The sequence below is a fragment of the Rousettus aegyptiacus genome, unplaced genomic scaffold (assembly GCF_014176215.1).
Source record: "Rousettus aegyptiacus isolate mRouAeg1 unplaced genomic scaffold, mRouAeg1.p scaffold_m13_p_11, whole genome shotgun sequence".
Lineage (NCBI taxonomy): Eukaryota > Metazoa > Chordata > Mammalia > Chiroptera > Pteropodidae > Rousettus > Rousettus aegyptiacus.
Genome location: NW_023416286.1, coordinates 27054188 through 27079803, shown reverse-complemented (window position 1 = coordinate 27079803; position 25616 = coordinate 27054188). Strand labels below are relative to the sequence as shown.

Here is a 25616-nt window from a genome sequence, read left to right as displayed (position 1 = left end):
AGACTACAAAAAAATAAAAATAAAAAAAATTTGTTTTTAAATTGGGAATTTCATGGAAACATAAACAAACTTCTGGAAATCCTCCTGCCTCTGTCAGCTTTCAAAATCAGTGTTGCACGATAAGAAATGTGGTTGAATTACAATTGAAAAGCATGCTATTTTGAAAGATGTGTTGGTGAGATGAATGATGGCGGTGGGGTAAGGGTGCCTCAGAAGAAATTTGTCTTTTAAACACGGAACGGTCAGCCAAACTTGGAGCTTTCTCTTTAACTTGCAACTTTTACTATAACATATTTTACCACAGTTCTGAATTGTAGTGACATTATAACATTATTCCTATTTTCACCCAAAATCTTTTTTTTTAAATGAAAAAATTCAAGTGACATCCCCTTATCCCACTATTTGGGGTTGTAATTAAACAGAAACTTAATAAAGAATATTTTGTAATGTCCAAAGCAGGACTGTGAAATGTACCTTCTCCCACCTGTAAGCTTTGTGGTTTCATAAACACTCAAATGACCTGGATTGAAAGTATCAACTCCATATTACACAAAACAGTACAACATAAAACATCTATTAATTCATAGAATCCTTAAAAGCTGCTCATATAAAGCGTTGATAATGCAATGAAGCTAAACAGGCCTAGAATTTATTTTTTTGTGATATGATCCTATCATCGTTTGTGTAAATAAGGAAACAAACTGAAACTAGAATTACTAGTCATATTTAAAAATTTTCCAGTTAAATGACATTTTAAATGATTCTTATTTCTAATACGTTCTTTTCTAGTCTTTTTCTTAACAAGAAAACCTTCTGGCTAGACGCGGTGAGAGCTAGTCTCAGGTGAGAGATGATTTCTGAAGAGCACGCTTTTAGCAAAGTGCCGGGTCTGTGAGAGGTGAGGAGGGAATGGGTGGTGATGAAGGCACCTGGCCACACACCAGGCCCTGCCGACTGGCTCTGCTCTAGGAGAGCAGAGACTGGGCAGTGGGCTGGAGGCTTACCGTTTGCTTGTGCTCAGGTACGCTGGACGAGGTTCAATTCTGTAAACCCCCTTCCCAGGGATCTAGCTCCTGACACACAGAATAGGCAGGAGCCAATAGGTGGTGTACCACCTCTGAACATCTCTTATGGGAAAAACGAAGCAGAAAAAGACACACAAAATATGAGAGTCTTAAAGACTTGACTTTGTACGTATTGGTAAGGGGAGGGAATTTGAAAGTGTGAGAAGGCATTTAAATGAACGACAGCAAACGTTTAAATACTGCCATTTCCAGAGACTCTTCTCAGAATGTAACTTCGGAATTGCCACCAATTTATCACGTTAGGTCTACTGTTACGTTCTCCTGCTCTCCAAATACGTACAAACACAATGTTAGAACATTTTCCGTGTCTGTAAAGCTGTAGTTCTTGGAATCTACACTGTGAGTAGAACAGAGAAGGAGACAGATTCATAAATCTTAGGAATCACTGCAGCATTGGAAGCTTTCTCTAGTGCATAAATCAAAGTCCTCTCTGCAAAATCATGGGCTTCTTTTTAAAATTAGCTTCTGCTCTCCATTATAAAAGATGGAGATTATGGCAATTGCTCTTAATATAGGAGGTGTCATGTTAGCTACTTTGATCTCTTTCCCATACAAAATTGTACCATCCTCTCTATTTTGGTACATCAGTCGTCCATTTTGTGAGTCAAGGTTAGTCTTGAATTTAGAAGATAAGAAGGATACTTACGGTTCCCCCCCACCTTGAATGTTTTCATGAGTGAACACAGGACGCTGTGGCTGAAATGAAATGATTTTCAATGTAATCAATGTTTAAACTGGTACTAATTAAAAGATAATTTGGGTAATGGCATGGTACTTTTCCTGACATTTGATATTTCCTGTTGTAAAAAACCAAGATAAATTAAAAAAAAAAATGAAGGGTTTCTGCAGGATTAATAATTCAAATATTTTGAAGAGTGCTTTAAATTAATTCGAAATAACCAAGGTTCAAATGCTTTGAACATATGTACAGTCTAGTCTGCTCAAGCTTTAAGGAAACATCAGGGTTTAGTCCCACTGATTTTTCAAAGGCCAGGAATATGGCAAGAACATAGACACCAAACCACTAGACACCCTCATACAACCTTATTCTTCAGCGTTTTCTCAAACAAGCAGAAAATAAACCACATTCAGTCTAACAGCGAAGTATCTGCATTCATTCTAATGTGCTTTTCCTTCACAGACAACATTTTCACATACGGTACAGATGAGAATATTGATAGGCAGACATCCCATGCTACATTCGAATTAACACTCTCTGTTCTCAGTGTGGAGAAAGCACATGCATTTTTAAAAAGAGAAAACAGAGAACTTTAAATAGAATGCAACGAACAATATCCAGGTAACATGTAACATTTTACCTTAGAAGAGAAATATTGGTAGAAATTCCCAGTGCACTGAACTCTCAAAAGAGTTTCCTTTCTTTTTAAACTAAGCATCAAGACCAGTATCTGTAATAGATACTTATAATATTGGAAATGACAAGCCTTAGCATTCCATATATCCACAAAAAATATTGCAATGATGAAAATGAACATGTTAGTTGAATATGTAAAGTCAATGTCCTTTATACCTGCTACCTAAATGCTACCTTTTAGGAGGAAAAAAATTACAATTCATTCACAACACATTTCAAAAGGATTCTCTTCTAAATGATGGCTACATGGTATAATGAGATAAATCAGAGTTTGAATGGCAATTATAAAAGTGACTGCTTGATGGCTACTGAATTAGTTATTAGGTCCATGGCCTTAGACATCAGGACTAACTCCTGGATCCCAGAGTTTTGAGTGGATTACTGACAGGCTGGGAATTTCCCCTGCAAATTGTTCATAGAGCCACACTAGTCCAAAAATGGATGGGGGACTCTGCGGTTCCTTTCAGTCTACGGGTCTATAATCTGTTCCTTTCCTAAATTCTTTACCTACTCCTTTCCCACCCAAGTTGTCTGTCTAGCGTAAGAAGACTAGGTACTTATATTACTAAAACCGTAAGCTTTGACTGTATTAATTAAAAGTGTTTACTAACAGTATTCTTAGAAACTTCACTCAATAGTCTGTGCATGGACTATATAAACTAAAGAATGGATAAAATTGATTGGACGCATGTATTACGTAAGTGAGTACAATACTTTACTACTATAAATCAATATAAAATTACTAAAACTTTATCTATTATTAAAATGATAAAATATACTATTGTAAAAATGATTATACCATTTTCAACCATTTTATGGCCATTTAATTCAACATGTTATTAAATCAATTTAAATATATGAAAAGAAGCAAATATAAGTCATTTATAAGCCTATATGCTATTATATTTCTTCAAGTTCTCATTTAATCATACATATATAACTTTTATACAGAAATAAGATATGTATATATTAATTGCTATTAATATTTTATAATAATTTTCCAGAAAGTCTTCACTTTCATTTTAAGTTACTGCAAAATAATATTTCCTCACATAAATGCATATACATATTTTAAATACTCTTAACCATTTTTCTCATTTTTGTTTTGAAGTTAAGATTGGTCTAGCCTTTTTTAACTCTCATAAATAACAACAAATACTATAAATATTTTATACAGAGAACTAGTTTCCTCTTTTGAACCATTCCTTAGAATACATCTCTAAAAGTAAAATTTCTGGTCAAATAATATATTCAAGCCATGTGATATTGATAATGTTCACATTAATCATTCAAAAATACAGCATATAAAAATGTAACTTAAAAAACAATTTAAATGCTGTATTTCAAATCATATACCAAGATAGGTACTGTTCTCTCACAGAAACTATTATAACCATTTTTAGTGCATAACAAACTTATAAATGAGAAATATTATTTGTTGTTATCTTAAGAGAAAATGTTTGTAAAATGGATTTCGTTATGTTCTAAAAATGACATGTCTATTTCACATTAAATCATTCCAATATTTTACAGTTGAGTGAAAGTTTGATTTTTACATCATGACATCTGGGGCTTGGTAAAAGCAATTTCATTGCTTCCCTATGTTGAAATGTGAATATGACTTTAAAAATCAGATTTTTCATTAATATGAAACAATCTGCTTTTAAAATTAGTATAGCACATTTTCGTTATCATTACAATTTTACTAGTTTAATTACTTCAGTTCAACTTATTTCATAAATCATTAAGTGACTCATCCCTTTGACAATTATGAAGCGCTATTGCAGAAGTATGTGACTCCCTTAATTCCATAGGCCTCTCTGTTTTAAGAACTTGTGTTCCTGGTGCACTGGCTAGGATGGCCTTGCTTTCACTCATCTTTTCTAATATGTCTTTTCCTTCATATCATTTAAAAAGGATCCTCCCTTCCCTTGTTTATTTTTATGGATCACCAGTTTTCTATACTGTTTACATACTCAGGCCAGGATTTATCACAGCTTTTATTAGCAGAGTTGTGTATCTAAAATAACGGTAAGTTTTAGAACTTTTCTAAGTTCCACCTTTAACAGGAATCATCTCCATGTGAACCTAATACTAGGAACCAGCTTTGAAGAATGATGACATTGCAGTATTTTAACTAACTTACTTTAAAAGCACGTGACCAATAGAAGAATAAGTAGCCTTAATAGGTAATTAACAAAGGCACATTTGTGTCTTTCTGGTGTTGGCAGTGGCTGTATAACTTTGGATATGCACCGATGCTTCCTTATTTCTAAAATCAAGGAGTTAGATAAGATGATGATTAAGATCTTCAGGGAATCCACAAAAGAATCTCCATTTCCACAGACATATGTCCTCTGTTATTAGAGGTGCCATCATCAACCTTACCTAATTCATTTGTTGGAGAGCTGTGACAACTGACACTTATTAGTTAATGCTCAAATGTCTCAGTCATTTAAAAAAAATAGTAATAACAACTTCACTTTGCAGATCAGTAAACCAAAACCCAAAGATAATTTCTTAATATCACAACTAAGTAAAAAGAAGTAACAGAATTATAATTTTGACTTGCACTCTTTATTGCATGAAAGATTACTGTGATGAAATAAGATGACCTAAGCTGGTTAAAATCAGCATCTTTATTTGCCTTTTATGCAACTGTTTATGTTCTGTGTGAATATTAAAGTGAATTATCTTAGGAGACCATCTTTTCTGCCTTTCTCTCTCCTGGTGTCACAACTAGGCACAAACCTTGAGGAAAAGACCTGTAATGTATCTGCACTCTACTGCCACCTAATGGTGAGTAGTGCAGCAACGTGCTCAGAGTCTATGCCCTTGGACAGCTTTGACCAAGTTCCTTCAGCCTGGATTCATTATGAAAGGATATTTTAAAGACCACGGAGGGATGTGGAATAGATAGTCATCTCATTTTCTTATCATGTCTTTCCCTTCTCATCTTTAAATTCTCGATAAAGGATCAATTTTTAGGCTCCAGTATTTTTGGTCCATGTTCATTTATATTTTAACTATCTGCTCAGGCATTTCTATTACTCATAATTTCTTAGCAGTTTTGTGATAAATATAGAACAATATACATTTGTGACATTCAGAGAGGCTCGCATGAACTGTAAGTGGTTTTCGGGTTAACAGATGATAGATGGCGAGCTGGAAGTTTTGGGTGAGAACTATATCATGTTTGTGTTATCGATGAATCTTAAGAGTACAATAAAATTAGAAAATCCAATGAGGGGCCTCAGGCTGTTTTCATGGAAGCCTAAATGTTAACTTTTTCCTTGGCACTATAACAATTTTTTTTTTGCCCTCTTTTAGTGTAGCTATTTCTTAATGTTGTCGAAATGGGTAGAAATGAGACGGGTTTTAAACACATGTTAATTTTCAAAGCCAGAACCAAATCACAAACCACTGATCATAAAGGAAGCTGGTTTGAAATATCCTAAAATTTCTGGTATCAATAAGATATGTACTTTCCTTGCTCAGGTGATGATACAGTTTGTCCAAAACTCACCTATTTATCTGTGCAAAGGCATCTCTGGAGGATTAGGTAGATTCTAAATATTTCTTATTTTACATTTATATTTAGTTACAAATAAATTCTTTAACTACTAATGTGGAAAAATCTTTGAAAGAATTATAAGCAGTTCTAGAGTTCTTCTGTCATTTTTTTTTCCCCCAGGAAATGTTAGTTGTAGTACTTGCCAACTAGAATTAGATGCACTTCTAAAACCATGTTTATGCTTATAAGTTTATTTTTATTTCTTAAATTATGAAGGTAAACACAATTTTGCATAAACGTTAAGAATACTTATGTCCACACAAACACATATACCAATAAATATTGTAAAAATTTGGTAAAGAAAAACATTTAAAGTGACCTAAAGCATACCATCTCATTGACCCAGGGGAAATTTGTGGATGAGCCATTTAATGGTGGAAAAGCTTTTTTTTTTTTTTTTTTTTTTTTTGGCTCTGGAAGGTCCTTTTGTAGAGTCTAATAATCTCTTCAAAACAACATTTCTCTTTCTCTTTGGCAACACAAATCTCTGCCTCAGACACAAAATGAGGTCTTACAATACAAAGCAAAAAGCACAAACATAACATAACCACAGAGAAGTGTCCGCAGTTTTAAAAAGCAGAAAAGGAAATCTTTTTGCAATCAAGCCCTTAAAAGATTGCAGAACCACAGTCCTGTAATAGAGCACGTAAGGTTAAACCAGGTCCATCAAAATAGAAATGTAGAAGAACCGACTTATGCAGAGATGAAAATTCCCAAACTCCTTGGCTGCCTTCCTCAGAATTGATAGTACCATTTAGAATCCATTTATTTTAAAGTGCTGTGGATGTTATAGAGCTAAGTAGATGAAGAGAAAAGTAATTCAAGTTCAATCAAGGCTGCCAAGAGAAAGGGGTAACCTGGAGTCCAGAGCAGCAGCGGTGGCTTAAAAAGGGTCATGGAGTGAACATAGCACACATTGCCAGAGTAACAAGATATTTGTAACAAGACTCATGGATTTTAAAAAATCCAAATAAGCTGAATGATGCAGAAGCAAACATTACCATAAGTGTGTAATTCAGAATAAGATTGGCAGTAGCTTTAATCTTTGCACTAAAAACAGTGACTGGAGAGCAGTGTTTATAGAGAACATTTGCACAGAAGCATGAGACGATGTAGAAGACAGCATATACTACACTCTTCCTTGTTTATTGGAGAATTTGGTCATGTCCTTTTGGATTCGGGGAAGCTTACACACACATATAGAAGGGAAGCACCTTACACAAACACTTAGGGGAGGATTTTTGTGCTGATCTGATGTCATATCTCATCATCAGTTGGTCACTTCATCTCAAGGGTACATCTGCCCTATGTTACTGGCAAAACACAGCAAGGACAAGTAAGGAAGAGTCAGCCCACTGAGGAGGATGCGTGTGGCCTGGGAGCTTGGCTCAAGGTGGGGCAGTCCGTCCCTACCCTGTGGGAACTGCTGAGCCCTCTGACAGGTGAGCTGCAGGATCTCCTAGCCGTCACTGGGCTACGCGGAGGCTTACCCAAGACAAGTATCTCGCTTTTTAAGTCAGCCTGGAAAAGCCATAAGAAGTTAGTTAGTTCTTATCCTCATTCTCCAGATTTCAGGAGGAGCTTTCCTGCTTTGCCTTTTCATGCACACTCAGCATGCCAGACTCCTGAATGACAGCAGAGAGGGAAGGGTGTAACAGTCTGCAGACTGCTCTTCTGGCTGCCCATACTTTTCACACCACAGGCATTAGTTCCGCTTTAACCCATAACTCACAGGCAGAGCAGAGGAAGATTTATAGAGGGAAATTAGCACAGAGAAGGTGTCTGAATGCAACGTACATGGCTAAGAACACGTACGAGAAAACTTATGTCTTTAATCGAATACTTAACAATTGGGTTCAAGACACCCTCAGACCTGACCTGCTTTTTCTGTGCTTACTTGAATAGATGCAAGGTAAGACAAAAGGAATTTTTGCTTAATATCCATCAGATTTCATAGGAAGTGTCAATCTTTGTTGGGGAAAATTTTTCTAATGAAACACATAAGAAGAAAATATGCTTTATTGGGGAAAATGATGAAATATAATTAAATATTGAATATTGTCCTAACTCCAAGCACTGTGTGACTATTTTGATGTTCTTACAAAGTACATCAAAACATCAAAACATCAAAGTACATCATGACAGTGAATAAGCTAACCTTCTTTCTCTGCTTTTCGTGTGTGCGTATGCTTTGTTTTGTTTTCAAAAGTGGACAAGATCTAGCAATGTATTTTTTAGTATTTGATTTGGCTTATGAGAAATTTTAGCAGGACTAAAGGACTTTTAAATAAAAGTGTGTGGTTTTCTCAACTCTCATTTAGAAAATTTTCATAATAATTAATGATTGACCTCAAATCTCCAGTCTCTGGGGGTGAAATACATTAGACATTTTTCTTTTAGGGTTGTGGCAGAGAAGGCCTGGTGGTCTCCAATATCTATCCTCGTTGTCCATCCTCAGTAGTGGAATCCTGGATGTTAGGTAGGCATGTGACCATTCTGAACAATTTCCCAGCCTTCCTTGTACCTAGATGTGCTCATGTGGTAAGTTCTGAGAGATGGGATATGTGCAATTTATGGGAAGTGGCCTGCAAGAGGGAAGGCATAAGCTCTTCTCTTTTCTCCTTCCTGCTGGCTGGAATGAGGAAGGGACCGTTGGAGCTGGTGCAGCCACTTTGGAACATATAGTAGAAGCCTCTCATTGAGGACGATATTGTGCCAAAATAAAATGGAATCTCCTGGGTTCTCTAGTGACTCCAGAGATACAAACCAGCCCTGGATGCCTTAAATTTATGCATAAGAGAAATGTACTTCTACCTTGTTTTAAGTTATAATTATTTTTAGTTTTCTGACAATCTGGCTTCCTGAGTCTTGACTAATACAGGGAAGATTGTCTATAAACATCAGGGCTCATAGAGAAAAATACCATTTAGCTGTTGGAACGACGTGAATAAACAGCTGCAAAGATCATTTGACTATATTAGGAAGAATCAGGGCTTACTTATATGTTGGAAACTGTGGTCAAGGGGATCACCTGTTGATGGAATGGCTTTAGGGTACAGAGACTTCCTCATGGGAGTTTATTGGAAGAAATCCAAGGAAGAGCCTTTCGCTCTCTTCATAAAGAGCTTCCATGCAACCTGAGTCCACGCGCTATAAGCCCCTTTTCCAAAATAGTCTATCGGATGGAATTGGAAGGCAAGCTTATAAAAAGTTGAGGATTGCAATAATTTTTATTCTGAAAAGGCATTATTAAAAAAAATGCTCAAAAGGCTAGAGAAAATATTGGATTCTGATTTATATATCAAACTCATAATTTATATGTACATTTCAGTCTTCTGTCATTTATAAAGTGGTGGTAAATTTTATCTTTATGGAAGATTTTGCATTGCATATGACAAACTTACAGTCTCAGAAAATGCTTTAAAAGAATAAAATTACATTAAATTAACATGGATTAAGTAAAACAATGGTCGATAGGGGTTGATAAAATTGTTGTAATGATTTCATGTCTACTATATTATTTCTATTAAAATATTATTAGAATTTTATTTTCTTTTTGCTATTAATGCTAGGTTACTTTTCTTTGTAATGAGCATAACTTCTAACATTCTTGAAATGGAAGAAATAGGAAGCCTTAAAGGACTCGCGCCAGCAGTCCGCTATTGAGTCAGATGTGGGGCTAAACTATAATAATGATCTAAAATGTGTAGTTGATTCAGTTTGTATTTATGTTTATAAGCACAAATAACCAGTCAACTTATATTCTCCCTATGAATAGAAATATAGATTTATAAGGTTTTGAAAAAACTCAGTGGCTGATTAAAAATTAAGATGTGCTCTCAAACATAAGATAAAATAGAGAAAAAACAACTTCATTTTTCTGGAGTTAGTTATTTGATGTAGTTATTAAAGTATTCTTTTTAAAACATCATTATCACGAATAGCTCCATTACCTCATGTCATTCTGCAAACAACTGAAATTTAAAGTGTGCATGAGATGAACTTGGTTCTTGCAAGAGAGTAAACCTTTTTAAAGCTTGGTTTTGTCCTTGATACTGCAATGGTAAGTCCTCCATCTTTCCAAACTAGAGAACCCAGATTCAATTATAAAGTTACTTTCCCACTTACTGACTAAGCTAAAAGGCTGGAGAAAAAGTAAGGAAAAGCAAGGGATAAATACTTTGGCCTTAAAAAGAAAACCACAGAAAGAGGGGGAAAAGGCAAATTCTTAGTCTTAGACATTATGTAAAGTATTACGATTATCTTAAAACTTTCTAGACTATTTCCCGCCAGCCAAAACCTCAAAGGGCAAAGAGCAATTAGTCTTAACGTATTCTATTGTTTCAAACATTCTTCCTTCCATACGTAAGGTGAATTCACATGTACAGACTATTTTGGCGGATGGATACCGTGATGGGGGTTTGAAAGATTGTCTAACTGGCATTTCTTAGGTGCTGGTTCTTTCTAGGGCAGAAACTTGCATCTACCAGAATCTTCACTTTTTCACTTCTCTGCAGAGGCTCCCATTTCAAGTTCTAAAGACTGAATGTGAGGGTAGGTTATTATTTGAAGTCTATCACCTTTCGTCTAAAGGCAAAGATTTTGGATCATTCCGATCATAGATGCAAAACTTTTCCGTGATGGATTGATTTTATGCTGTGGTTGTCGTTCAATCTTTTTCCAAGGCCAGTCATTCGTTTTGCTAAAAATCTTTAAAAAATGATATCCTTAGGGGAGTTAAATACCAGCAGAGGTGTCAGCTTGCCAGTCTCAAAGATAGATGCTTTGTTGACTGCTACGAAAGAAGCTCATTCCTGCATCCTCATTAATTTACTCTGGTTTTGTGGGAGAACAAAGCTTGAGACAGTCTATGCCAGAGAGCATCCTGCTCTCAGGCTCTACTGTCTCTGCCCATGGATGAGAGCTATGGGTCGCAATGAGCCCACTAGGAAGTGACAGAGGATGACAGGCACAAAGCTGACACCTTTGAATCGGATGGTTCTCCTGCTAACCTTCAACATAAAAAAAAAACCTAATGATTACTTTTTATTCTTATACAGATTTTAGTTAGTTTTTCTCCTCAATGTGGGTATATCTGCTATGCAAATATATCTTTTAACTTTTTGGGTAGAGGCCATGCTGATGGTGTTAAAAGTTAGCAATCAGTCTTTACATAACTTTTTAGATCTTGTAAGATTGCACAAATCTAAATATATATATATATATACACATATATACGTGTGTGTATATATGTGTGTATATATATATATATAATTAATTAAGTTCACTTAAAGACATGCAATAAACCACACTCAAGATGCAGTTACCTTTAATTTTGGTGAATTGATCTCCTGTCGATAAGAGTATTTAGGGAGGAGAGGAGGTGAGTAGGACTGAGTAGGCTGAGAAAGGGTAGAGACCAGGTCAGAGACAGAAGCCAAGGGAGAATGAAAGGGAGGGGAGGAAAGGAGACAACTGGGAAAAGGTGTAGACATTCGCCCTCCCGAAGAAAATGAAGGCGGCTTAAACATTGACGAAAGACAGGATGAGATTATGCTTTGTCCAGAAAAAGGTATCATGGTCATTAGATAATATCCCCCAATTTAAATAATTTTAAAGTTAACTAGTACCCTGGTGAGTGACATTTATGACAAATTTTTGCTTTAAAAGCGCTAACTTTTTCTTTCGAATTTCAAAATTTCCAACAGGTGTGATCAGTTTAATTTTTCTGACGTGGGTGGCTGGAAATAAGAACCCTCATATTCTACAAGCAGGTAGCAACAGCTCTTAGGAACTAAGCCTCATGTCTGATCATGTCTTAAAATTGATTAAATTGATGAGAAAATTAGTTAAGTAATTGATTTAGTAAGTAGTGTTTAACTTTCTGCAATGAATGGTCTCTATTATTAAATAGTGTGTTTATTTTGTACAAATGGCGGGTATAACTGGGTTCTTTGTTCAGGTGACATTTTCTCTCCTGCTTGAGGAATAGTCAAGCCTCAGAGTTTTGTGACTGTCCAGGAGCCTTATAGGCACTGACCATTATTTAAGAATTGACCAAGAAGACCCTGTATAGGTCAAGTGCCTCTACATTTATTATTGGTAAGATCTTAATAGGAAATTAAAAGGTTTAAAAAATTGTTTTCGTTTTTAGAAATTTTTAAATAGAGAATCCATGGGAGAAAGTGACTTTCATAGTGGCATAATATAAATCATTCTTTTTGTTTTATAATTTTGATATTTGCTAGCAATCATATTTGCCTTTTAATTCACAGGTTACATAATTGAGATATCAAGTTTTCCCTTTGTTTTAAGAGAGAAATTTATGAGCTGAAGATTCAAGATATTTTCCCTCTTTATTGATGAAAATCATTGCCCAAGGTTTTTTGTTTTTAAGAAGGAACTGCAGGACCCAGTTCTTAATTGTCACCAATCTGAATAAAATTACTTCTTCAAAAAGAATTTATAGGAAACCAGAGTACTATTTTTCTTTTTTTTTCCTTCCTTCCTTCCTTCCTTCCTTCCTTCCTTCCTTCCTTCCTTCCTTCCTTCCTTCCTTCCTTCCTTCCTTCTTTCCTTTTCAAACTGCTATTATATCAAAGATATGATATATAGTTTCCTCATCCTGGAATTGGGCTAATTTCCTCTTCTCTAAAATGGATATAATGTAACCAACCTTTTGAAAAGATGGGCAGTTCTTAGAGTAATGTCTGACACTCAGTAAGAGCTCAGCTATTATCATTGTCAACACTGAAAAATTAGACTCGTAAATTATAAAAATTTTAAATGTGAATTTATAATTGTTAATAAATAGTGGAATTATATTACATGTTTACATCTTATTAAAATTTGGTGTGTTTCTATACATCCCTCCACCCCTAACTTATAAGTGCTTATGTTTCTTATAAGGAAACCTTCTAAAGCAATGTCAAAATCAATGGTTATTAATATGATTAACTGTACTAGCTAATTGTAGTAAGACTGGTTAGTTCTTCAGGAATTAGGCAAAATTAAAATACCTCATTACTGGTTTTAGCTGCATGACTGTCTTCCTTAGGGGTTCTAGGACCTGCGGGGGTGGTTGCTGCGTATTTTAAGCAGTCGGGTTTCCTCTCCTCTTCCTCCTCTTCAATGTGCAGGTTTGCTGTCACCTCTGTGCCATCATGGCCGAACCACAAAGCATCTGGTTCTTGAGATTCTGGCCCTTTTTGGATGCCTGATGTAACCCCCTCACAGATTTCCTCATTTTCCTCACCAATGATAGGGAGAGTTTGGGGTAAGGGACCCACATCAGTGTGTCTGGAGGCCACACATTTATCACCTAGGACTTCGGGCATTTTTATAAGGCCTGCAAAGTCTTTTCTCATCTCTGTCACATCTGCACACAGAGTTGTCTTTCTGGGATCCTGGAGTGACATTGCCTCAGAAGGCTGGACTGTGGTTGAGGTAACACCCGAGCAGAGAAAAGGTGGTTGAAAGGAAGGTGATTTGGCAGGTACAGATGCTGGAGGCAAAGAGAGGAAGGCTGAGGGTTCCTCTTTAATTTCAAGGGTGATCTCCTCTAGGATGTTTAGTTTGGCTTGGTCATCTGACAAGGTTAAAGCACCAAGCTTCTCTAATTCATCCAAGAAGTCGTCCAGAGAAGGAGGTGGTGCTGGGGTCAAAGGGTTTGCCGGTGGACTCTTGGCTGTCAGGGACAGCCACTCCTGGGCGATTCCCTGGAGAGCTCCTTTATCTGAGTCAGGTGAAGCTTTGTGCCTGGGAGGAGGGGCTGGTTCACTGGAAGCCAACTTAAAAATGAGCAGCAATTATGAAGTTAAAAAAAAAAAAAATCCCAAGAAAATAATGCATCAAAACACAAAGACAGAGAAATGCGAGAAAGATATGGTAGTGGATGAAAAAAATATTTATTCTATGATCTAGATTGGAAGATATTTTGCTGAATTTAAATACATAAAATCATTAGCATGTTAATTAGAAAGTTATCTAAAAAATGAAATTCTCCTTGGATTTGGAAAGTATCTTATATGTCAGATGACAAAATAAAGCTGTCATGGAGATTAGAGGACAGTAAAATTTAAAAGATTTAACAGACTACCTCTTTTAAACTAGGTTTCCCCATATTGTCTTAATAGTAGAAATGGCTCTGAAATAATGTTAATGTAAAACGAAAACCAGTTTAACCTTTTTTACTGCCTGAATTTGTTTAGTGTTCTTCCTTCCTGTAGCACTGCCAAATTTTTTGAACTTTATAATTTTCTTACTTATGTTTGCAAAGGGGCTTTAACATATGGCATAAAATATTTTTATACCCTTATACATTAACACATTCATAAATAATTAAGTTCTGAAAAATATATTTCAGGATCAGAATGAAACTGAACTCACATTAACTACTACTTCAAAGTTAAAAAAAAAAAAAATCCAAAGTAGATGATCACACAGAAAGGGAGCATATAATGCTACAGAGAGTAACCTGCTCGGACTCCCATCCTCTCTCAAAAGACTGACATTTTATGTAAACCTGTGGAAGTATAATTTATGAAGCTTAATCTCCTGAAGTAAAAATATACTTCTCTGCATCTTAATACTATCACTTTATTCTGGACGTATTGAGCAAAACAAAATTTTTATGTAAATTCATTAAAAGTAGTTCTAGAAATCCAGCCTGGCGACATCCTCATACATGTACCAATTATTGCTGGACTACAAAGATGGGTACACGCTGTGCATACGAAGGAAGGCCTTGGGAGAGGCTGTGCATGACCTTTTACTTTAATTCTTTCCAGGTAAATGATTTGGATTTGGAAAGAGAAAGATCTTCAAGAAAGATTTTGGAGATGCACTTCCTAGTAGGTCGTTTGGGATAAGGCTTCACGCACTCAGCACTCTTGGTCCCCTCTGGGGCCTTCGTGAGTATCAGTGCACAGTGTATCCCCTGCTAAACTTTCGACTTCTGCATCCTAAAATAGGAATGTGGGCATTAATAGAGTTTATTCAGTTGTTTTTTTCTTTTTTAAAAAAAGGAACTATGATGTCAAGTCATCTTGGGATAGGATAAGTGAGACAAAGTGTTGCAAAACTCATGTGAGCATTTTAACAGAAGATTCAGGACTAAAGGCCGCTTGGCATTTGATATAAAGTGATCCTATACATACGGTCTGTTACTAGATGATACACGTCTAGCAAGCCCTGTATATATTTAATTTTTAACAAGATAGAAATGACCTAAGTCTCATTTGATATTTTAGAGAAGTTCCCTTATTGGCCAGAGTTTAATTTTATGCTATATTACACAACACAATAATAAATTTGAAAGTCTGAGAGATATATAACACTTCAAGATTATTACTTCCCACTTTCGCTTACTTTCATGAACAGGAATATTATGTGACTAACAAAGATCTTTAAATTCCATTATCATCATTACCACCCCTATCGCTATTACTACTCCAGTGTCGTTACCACCAGTCACTAATACGCATTTACAGTTTCAAAGTGTTTAGCTTTATAATGATTTGTTTCTACTGAAAGTCAAATTCAATATCCCAGGATACCTATATCACAAAAATATACATATGATACAAAAATTATATAATCAGCTTTTCTTCCAAAGGCATTACAGTTGGATGTTATTGTACTAACAGCAGAAAAATCGGAAATATTATCAACTTACATTTAACTGTCCCCTAAAACATAGTATGTCAAGAAATGTGATTTGAGTGAGTTAAAGTGTGATTCATAAATCACTTAAGGAGTTCCTTCCTTTATTTGCAAATCTCAGTTAGAAAATAGGATATATAACATTTATATACTCATCATTTAGAGTATGTTATAGTTTTTTTTTTTTTTTTTTGGAAATCATGGAGTTCAACACTACTGAGACATTTCCTTCCTTAAGCCAATGATATCATAGCAGAGATTACCAGTTGATATAAAACCACTAAGTATTTTTTCAAACTATGAATGTAAGCTTTTTAATATATATTTTTCCTCAGCAGTCAGAATAAAACACAAATTAGTTATTAGCAAAATTTGTACATTTCTCTATTGACAAAATGTGAAATCTGGTGTTTTAAGAAAAAAATGTTGGAAACTGAAAATACATTTGAATCATATTCGACAAATATTAAAACTTCGTGATCTAAAATACTACACTGCCAATATTAATTAGGACATTGTGGAAGAATTTCTTAAATTTTAAATAAGACTTTGTAGATACATGCTTATTCTTTCTTATAAAATTTTATTTGAAGGTGTAGTTGCTTTGAAATTTATCTGATAGTTCTATTAAGATGACCAAATAGTGGGTAAGCCACATGCATGTTATGTTTTCATTAGCAGTAGGAACTACTGAAAGAAAGATGTTGATCTCTACATGCTAAGCTCTGGTAGTAAAGTAAATATACTGAAGAAGATTCTGGAAACTTTATAAGCAATTAATCAAAATTGAATAGTACCAAACCATTCCATTATATGATAATAAAGGATCGAGCGTAATTACCCCACAACTGAAACCCCATCTTTAAAGAGGAGCAGAAAACAAACAAACAATGCCTAGCCTTAGCCCTTTTAAAAAGTGCTTTCTCTTTAAAATAGTAGATTTTTATATCGTTAACTTATGTAAAATTCTTCTAAGACTCATTTTTAAGGAATAGTTTTAGGCCACTGAGAATGCTGTCTTGAAATGATCTTGCATTGGAATATGAAATGACTGCATACTTTAATCATGTCTGATATGTCTATGTCATTTTGCTAGCTCTGGATGGTTTATTTTTCCATGTCCTAGTTTTGATCTTAATTATTTATTAAAATAATTAGTAAATTATGCAACATAATAAAAATTTAAATGTCAGGAAGTGCAATATTTTAGAACTAATTCCTTGGTAATTTAAAGTTTTCTACTTGGAGGTTAATGGAAAAGAGAAAGAAATCCCTAAACACTACCTATAAAAAGAACACACTATATTATAATTCAACAGAAAATTAAGAAAAAAATTCACATTGTGAGTAAAGAAAGTAGAATAGCTTTTTCTAATTAACTAGTTCACGAAGCAAAGTTCCTTTCAGACAAGATATTGAGAAAGATAATTATCCTTAGCTGTTAGCTCTACGAGACAGTAGAACTGGCACACAATTATCCTAAAACTAATAAAATACACTTGGGGACTTCTAATAACCAATGAAATTTCCATTCAGACTAATAGATAGACAAACCGATTTACAGACTTTAATCGAAAAATTTTACTCTATCTCTCTTTCTATATTAAAAACCCCTGAGACTTTTATAGAATTTTTTTCAACTGAGTTACCATGTATTGTTGAAATAAATCATTTTAGAATCTATTGATCTATGTATAGATGCATATGTTCATATATATATACAATCTGTATAAAATATCATAAATGAAATCAATCTTTAAAGAAAACTCAAGCTTCAAAAAATTTGAATTTCAGAAAGCAAATCCATGTATGTATGTACACAAATATATATCATATAAGGTCTTATGGTACTAATTTTTTTTCCTCTGTCAATATTTTAACTTGAAAATGAAATTCTCAGAATCAAGCATTAAACCTTTATGCTGTCACCCATAAGAAAAATCAAATTATATCGACTTGATGTGGCACTTGCACTTAGAAACCTAACGCATAAATCTTCTGCTTTGTAATAAATGTGATGTGCTAGTCCAATGCCCTAAAATCACCTATTAATTATCTGACTCCAAGCTCCTAAATGTTATACTAATATGCTGAGTGCCTTCTTACCTTATTTGAACTTAAGCTGTGGATTCTATCGCTCGAATAGCTGTGGGGTATGGGAGGGTCGGGGTAATCCTCGGCACCTTTGGATGTATTCCTCTTGACGACTTCCACATAGGAAACAGGGAAGATGCCTTGTCTGTTGGTTCCTGGAATTTTACCTTCATACCAGTTTTGATCAACTCTTTTGAGAAGAATAACTCTATCTCCCTGTAAGGAATATTAGAAAAATGCATTATTAATAGAGATGTGATAATGTAAAAATCTAACTGTCAATGTTCTCTGATAAATAATAGTTTTCCATTTGGGAAAGTTTTATACTTCCAGCTTTTTTTTTCTTTTTCTTTTTTTTTTTTTTTAAGTCAGGAGAATGCAAGTAAAGTCTCAGTGCTCACTCCCAAATTATAGCTTATCAACATATGCAATTTAACCATCCAATCACCACATCAGAATCTTCCCTAAGGATGCTTGGTTAATGCGAATGAGTTTATACTATTTGTGTTGGCACTGCGTGAAATGACTTGCATAAGTTATTTCAAAAAGCAGAACAGTTTAATAAGCAATGTCTCAGTGGCAGTAGCTTCATCCTATCACTGACGGATTCAAGGGAGAGCTTCAGAAAAGTGCAACTCAGCTCTCTCTGATGGTGTGTCTGACATAGGTTACAGAAATTCACCTCTAAAAGGGATAAAGTTGAATGGGACACTGTTTTTCTTCTTTAACCTACATGTGCTAACTAGTAACAAAGAATGAAGATAATGAGCTGGGGCAGAGATAGCACTTGAGATAATCCTTCACTGTGGGTGGCCAGGACTGACACCCACCTGATCCATTCTGATTGGTGGGTGGCCATGCCATTGTGGCCACTATATATTTTTTATGGAACCCCTGGCTTTTGCAATAATAGCACTTTCTACCATCAATATTCCTGCTATCTGCAGTGATCAAGGCAATGCCACAAAACCCAGGTTAAATTTAATTGAAAACCACACGTGGCCCAGAAATAAATAGGCAAGATGTGGTTAAACAGTAAAAATTCCGCCGTTGAATCCAGCAGATAATACGAAGTTTGGGCAACTGCACTCACATAGCACAATCAAAATTTGAGCATGGTAGGGAGGCCTTCTTCGGCTGGCACTCACGGTGAAAGTTCTCTTTTTGCCAAAATGCTGTATGGTTTATATAGACTGTTCCACCACCACTGAGCAGAACATTGCGAAGAAAAATGTAATCTCCCTAAATCTTAAATTTGCACTGACTTTCTCTGTAATACGCCAAAATTGGGCTGTTGCTAAGCTACCCCTTGAGCTATAAATTGCATTGGCAGAAGCTTCTCTCCAATGTGTGAAACATAAACGCATACAGTTGATGTAATGCTGTGTTGCAACTTAGAGATGACAGAAGAGAATCAATTGGTGATGCAGAACTAGGACCGAAAGGGAAGAATGAGATGAGGTTCTCCCAGGACAAGAACAGTGATATTTTCCTTCGTTGCTCCCGGCTACACATTTACCACCCTGCATGTTACTATCATGTGGTCTGTGTTGTGTGTAGACGTGTTTATTGTCATCTCGACTACCACCCCTAACAAATGTATGTGATTGCTTAGCAAACAATGAAAATAGTTTATTTAATCCTTCTCAGCTATGCAAAGTAACAAGTCAACAAGTCCTTTTTTGATATTGTTAAGAAGAGATGCTGGAGCTGGATAGGTTGCTGGTGAAATTTGGATCAGTCATGAGGCCTAGCTGAGGAAAAACACTGCACAAATGGGTCCTCAAAATGCTCCCCAGGAAGAAATATCTTTATTACTTTAGGACCTTACTTTGATTCCAAGATAAAAGTAAGTATTGGAAATCTTTTTTTTTTTTTTTAAATGACTAAGAAGGCAGCAGAACAACAATATTCTGAGGTGTATTAAAGTACTTTTCCTTTTGATGCTTTCCCACATCACAACACCATGATATTCAGGCCGAGGCACCCCTTGGAGAGGGTTTGGGGCCTCCCAGGCTAAGCCATGGAGGGAAAGTCTTTCATAGAAGCTTTGTGTCCCGCAGGGGACCTCATCCGGAAGGACACAGGCAGCAATAGGAAACAGTGATTTAGGACGGCCTTAGGAAGTCCTTTGTCCTTTTCTTAGGAGAAAACACAAAAATGTCTGAGGACGAAGATAACCTATTTTAGTTTTGCAAATATACTGCCTTTCAAATGAACCAGATGAAGAAAACGGCCAGGTTACCTTTCTCAGTGACAGCTCCACGTTTGTGTCAGCATTGAAATTATATTTGGCTATAGCTTCTCCGATTTCTCCAGGCTGGGCAGGGGGAGGTGGTCTTGCAGGCTGTGCTTTTTCAGGAGGCATGAGTTTCTATGAGGGAAAACAATGATTTATTCTCGACCTGTGATGACTTTAGAAACAGCAACCATGTAAGAGAGAAGAGGAAAGACTTACCTCTACGTATGAGATTGGGAAAATGCCCACTCTCCCATGGTGCTCTCCCTCGTACCAATTCTGATCAATTTTCCTGAGGATGTAGACAGTATCTCCTTTCTTAAATGACAGCTCCCTGGAAGGGACAATTAAAAAAAAAATTTTTTTTGATGTATAGCAATTATTCTTAAGATCTTTAGAAGCATATGGGAAATATACTTCATATATATATATATATATATATATATATATATATATATATATATTTTAAATCTGTTGAGCCCAGTTGGAAAAGGATTTTTCTTGCAAATTCTTAGAATTTACTTATAACATTATATAACTTTTGAAATGATTTCAAGAAGAACAAGCATAAACATCATGCCTAAGATAAACCACAGGCAGATTACTATGAAATTTAAAGGTGGGACAAACTATTGCCATCTAATCATTAGATTATAGTAGAGAAGTTGTGAAGCTCAGCATAATGATGGATTAGTTCTGCACTGATTTTTTTTTTGTCCTGAAACTAGTGAGCTAGTTAGTTACTTTCTGTCTCCTTCTCAGCTACTAAAGCTTGTAATAGGAAAATAAATATCATTTTGTCTTAGCACAGAAATGCTAACACCAGAAAAATTTTTTTTGTATGTGGATGCTTAAAACTGGTTGACAGTCATTTAAATAGAATAGCTTGATAAGGAATTTATTTGTGAAACAGAAAAGATCTTATACTTTTATTTTTCAATGGTGCACAGAGAGAAACACGTTTTAAGTGCAAACACAAGCATAGATTGCTTGTTGCCTTCTTTATATTTTTTTGTTTTTAATGAATAAAAATATTTTCAAGATACTACATTTTTCCGTTTTGGCTCTAAGAAGAAAGTAAGTATATTTGGGCATTTAATTTTACATTATAAAGACATCACTCATTTCGAATAATCTGTGCCTAAATTCTCATCCTCACTACATCAGTTTTTCATGGCTCCAATGCCCAGATGATTGATTGTATTCGTGTGGCATTTTCCCTCCACTATTATGTTTTCTTGGGGCGCTTTTTTCCGCCTTTTCCCAAGAGCCCCTCTTCCCTACACATCTGCCTTCCTGCTGTTAATCTTCTGCATTGTTTAGTTCAGAATCTTGAGTTGGAAAAATTTTGTGAGTGGAATATTTAATGGAGAGAGCCGTAGATCAGATGTAGAATGTTTCTCATTAATTAAAAGAATTGGAATAACCACTGTATATTAAAATAATTATTACACATTTAGAGGTGTTAAAATCTTCACTTTGAAAGTATGTTAAATTCCGGTAACCCTGAAGACAAGACTCACAGAGCCTTACATTCAAATATAGGACTTTCCTCTTTTATGTAAGTGGCTGATGTAGACAACAAAATAACAAAATAGAATATTTAATGTTTACAATCCAACATTTTCTTTGTGCCAGATATGTTTTGTGTCCGGAAATGAGACTAGGAAGCTTAGCTTTACACAAACAAACAAACACATGTAGAGACAACTAATTATTTTTTCTTTTAACTGTAAAAAGAAATCTTTTCTATTTACAAAGACTTGTACTTAAAATTTAGAAGTCATCTAGGGAAAGGATAGTAGTTTCACTTAACAGTTTTCAAAATTGTGTTGCTCTCATTTCAGAGCTAGAATTTCTGAGTCCCATTTTGGTAAGTTCACTCTACCCTCATAACCTTTGCCCCCACACACTTTGATTAATGGCCATTGACAACCTTAGGAAATATCATTTTATCGCTTTTTCCTATCTAACAATAGAGACATTACATTTGGTTAGTTACTTAGCTGTATTTTTTTTTAAATTAAACTTTCTTGTATTTGGTAAAGAAAAATAGCTTTTAAAATAGATAGTTATTGAAATAAGCCACACAGAAAAAGTTGAAAATCACATGATATCACTTATGTGTGGGTATAAACCTAAAAACAACAAATGAACAGGACAAACAGAGACTCATGGACTAGTGTTTACCACAAGGTAGGGGGTGGGGGAGGAGGGAGGGGGTAGACAGGGTAAAGGGGGTCAAATGTAGGGAGGTAGGGGAAGGGTGAAGTGGGTAAAGGGGATCAAATATATGGTAGCTGAAGGAAACTGGACTTTGGGTGGTAAACACACAATAGAATTTACAGACGTCAAATTATAATGTATACCTGAAAACTATATAATTGTATTAACCATTGTTACCTCAATAAACTTAATTAAAAATAAAAATAAAAATAAATAAAATAGATACTTATTTAAAAACAGATATCCATCTCTCATTTATAAAATATCAGGCCCCAAAAGCACTCACATCTAGCTATTAATTGAAAGGACTTAAAAATGGGGCTAGTCCTTATGTAACTTTCAGTGCTGTCTGGGCGTCTGAGCCTTTTAAGTTGCACTAGTCAGTTGTCCATAACCTTGACTTCTGTGTAAAATAAGTAACTACATGGAGATGATGAACAACTGCTCTTTACGTCTCCCAAGAACAGAGCAATAGGAATATGATTAAACTGCAAGAAGATAAATTTTTGTATGGTTATGAGGGAAACATCTTTTTTCCTTACTAAAATTATAGGATGGCTACCATGGGTGATTATTTAATCTTCTTCAAAGATTTATACAAAATTAAATTTATTTGGTTTAAGAAGACTTTTGTGAAATGAGTAGTGGAGACAACCCTTCAGAAAGGCTGTGGCATTCGTACTTTCCCAGAGGTGACATGTGAAAGAGTGGATTTTCCCTGAACAGATGCTAACTTCAGGTATTCACGAGGAGTACGTGGCCTTGGAGGAGGATGAAGGGCTTAGGACTCAGAAGCAAACAAAATTCAGTGAGGCGATTGATACCCCAAATACTCTTCCTCTGCATTTCATGTTATCTTTTTTTCAATGCCCATTTTTAATTAAGGCTTCTTAAAAACCTTGTGAGCTCAGGGCGGATACCCTTCCTACTTTATATGCCTTGTCATTCCTCAGGGCTCCAAACATTTAAGAAAGCTTTTGATTGATTGTCACGAAGGAAAAATGAAATTTATGTGTTCCGTATCATCACTTTATAAAACTGAAATGTACTGTACAAATTGTCATAGCATATCCAAAAGACAGTAGTCAGGACCAGAGTGTAGCAGAAACAAAGCATATATTACTTATCTATTCCAAAAAAGGTTAAGTTTTTGTTCAGGGTGTTCTTTAACATCAGATTTAAGCCATGTTCAATATTTTTATTTCTAAATAACATTTTTTATTTGGTTCATTTCCTATCTCAGCAGCATTACCAAATTCCGAGTGATTTTATTTTCATATGTCTTCTGCCAAAGACAGATTCTGGAACTATGAATTAATATAATATGCACTTTTATGAATAAATATTTTGGTTAGTATATATACGTGGTTTAAACTACACAGTGTAATTTAGTGCCAATTCACAATGAATTTATTATCTTGAATTCTAATGGAGACTAAAGTTTCTTAAATAAGCTTTGGGCATGTGGGCCCCAACAGAGCTGGAAGACTCCCTGCCATTTAAGCCTACTTATTTACTTAATACTAGCTTTCCGCAACCTCCGGCCTATCAGATGAACAAGTTCCTAAAGAAAAAAGATAAAACAGAAAACATTGCAACACAGGAGTATGAAAACATCAACGTCAAAAGACCACAGGAGAGAACTTTGCTCAGGTTCTCTAAGCTTAGAGTGTTGAAACATGGAGATTTTACTATAAGAGTCTTTGTACACAGTTCTACTTTTTAAACCCACAAACTATCCTTGAAATAATTGGACAAATAAATGTTATCAAATTCTCCCAGTTAGTGTTAATTACTCCCCAACACTTTATTTTTATTTCATTCTTGACATGAAAATTCTAGACACGAAGATTCTTAATTTCTTTTTGTTTTTCCTAGCCTTTTGAATTCATTGTGCTCTAACATGTTCAGTGTAATTTAAAACTCAATGATTCTCAACTAAACTTAAAATGAAAATAAAATTACCCACATCTCAATTAATTCAGAAGGAACCATTTAATTAGAGTGGATCGCTAAATTATCTGTAACACATCTCATTGCAATAAAAGTATTACCAAAGTATTTAAAGCCAACTCAAATCATATGATGAATACTTATCTTACTTACTTAGATGTCTGAGCCTTAAAATCATAAACAGCTTTTGCAGGCAATTTCTGAAAAGTAAGGTAAATGATTAGCACTGACTTAAAATTTGGATTTCCTACAGAAAAGCAATTTCACATGAATTAAAGAGAAAAGAAACATCAAGGAATGATTAAACATATATACCATAAATTCTCTATAAAATTTATGAATAAATTAATTCGTTCTTCATTTAGACATTTAAGCTATAGCAGGAATATAATAGATGACTTATTCGCCATAAGTATTGAATATCATATTTCATTTTAGGAGCTAAGGTAGATGAATACCAAAACAGGGAAATAAAATGCCTACGGAGGATTCTGTCCTAGGCATAATTTTGGCTGTAACCAAAGCATTTCCTGGGATAATTGTGGAGGGTCAGTTGTTCCATGTCTTATGTATTGACACGACTCCTGAATCATAATAAAAAGGTTGGAAAAGTCATGAAGGAAGTAATTGTCCCTTTTACTAAGCATGTATTAACATAGTAGCAAAGTAATATTAGCCCAACTATTACTGGGAGGCTAGTTAGTGGCCAAAAGTATAGGCTCGATCTGGGACACCTATAAGCTAGCAACTCCAGCTCTCCCTTCCCCGCTTTCCAATAATTCCCTCACCCCACTCTTTTCCTCTGCGATTCTGGTAAACTTTAGGCTACCTGGACCATTCCTGACTTCTTTAGGGGTTCCACAAGCACGGGACTGTATCAGATACCTGTAGAGGTATATCTTAGAGGTATACCTGTAGAATGGCTGCCAGTCTAAGACCAGCTTTCAGTTTCCATCAAACATTCATGGTTCCAAGATAATGTGAGCCAGAGCTCCAGCCCTTGTCCAAGGTCTTGGACAAAGAGCCAATAGATAGGTGTTTCCCAGGGACAGTGGTTTTTCAGGGATCCTTTCCAATAAAAGCAGGCCAGAAAACATTATTCGCATAGAATGTGTATTGATTTGCAATACAGTGGGCCTAGGACTCTCTCCTACATCACTGGGCCAGGAATTTGTACAGGAGAAACTTCTTTCCACTGCAAGGCAGCTAGCACCTATAAGAATTCATGGGTGTGAGGCCAAGGCCCAAAGAGGCCTCACTGCCACAACTGGACCACAACTCAGGGAGATCTTCAGGTAGGGTCAGAATGCAAATGGCTCAAGTCCTTTGTTCAGGCTCCAGAGAACACTGTCTCTAGTTTCTCTATTGTCATTTTGTTAATCTGGGTTCTTGACTGGTTTGGGATGT

General features: G+C 35.3%; 1 protein-coding gene across 17 annotated transcripts in view; it reads right to left on the bottom strand.

The window, feature by feature from the left end:
• Positions 1–25616, bottom strand: part of SORBS2 (sorbin and SH3 domain containing 2) — a 300348-nt gene that overhangs the window by 5694 nt on the left and 269038 nt on the right. For 16 of the 17 annotated variants that reach the window (XM_016143937.2, XM_016143943.2, XM_036228656.1 and 13 more), the window contains 5 exons: positions 24363–24409; positions 20250–20364; positions 20037–20165; positions 17804–18007; positions 1732–1781 (listed from right to left, as the gene is read on the bottom strand). In XM_016143937.2, the coding sequence (XP_015999423.2) occupies positions 1732–1781; positions 17804–18007; positions 20037–20165; positions 20250–20364; positions 24363–24409 (545 nt within the window). Of the gene's footprint in view, positions 1–1731; positions 1782–6409; positions 7556–11361; positions 11437–13053; positions 13825–17803; positions 18008–20036; positions 20166–20249; positions 20365–24362; positions 24410–25616 lie in introns of those variants that run through there. The other variant, XM_036228657.1, reaches the window with a different exon arrangement.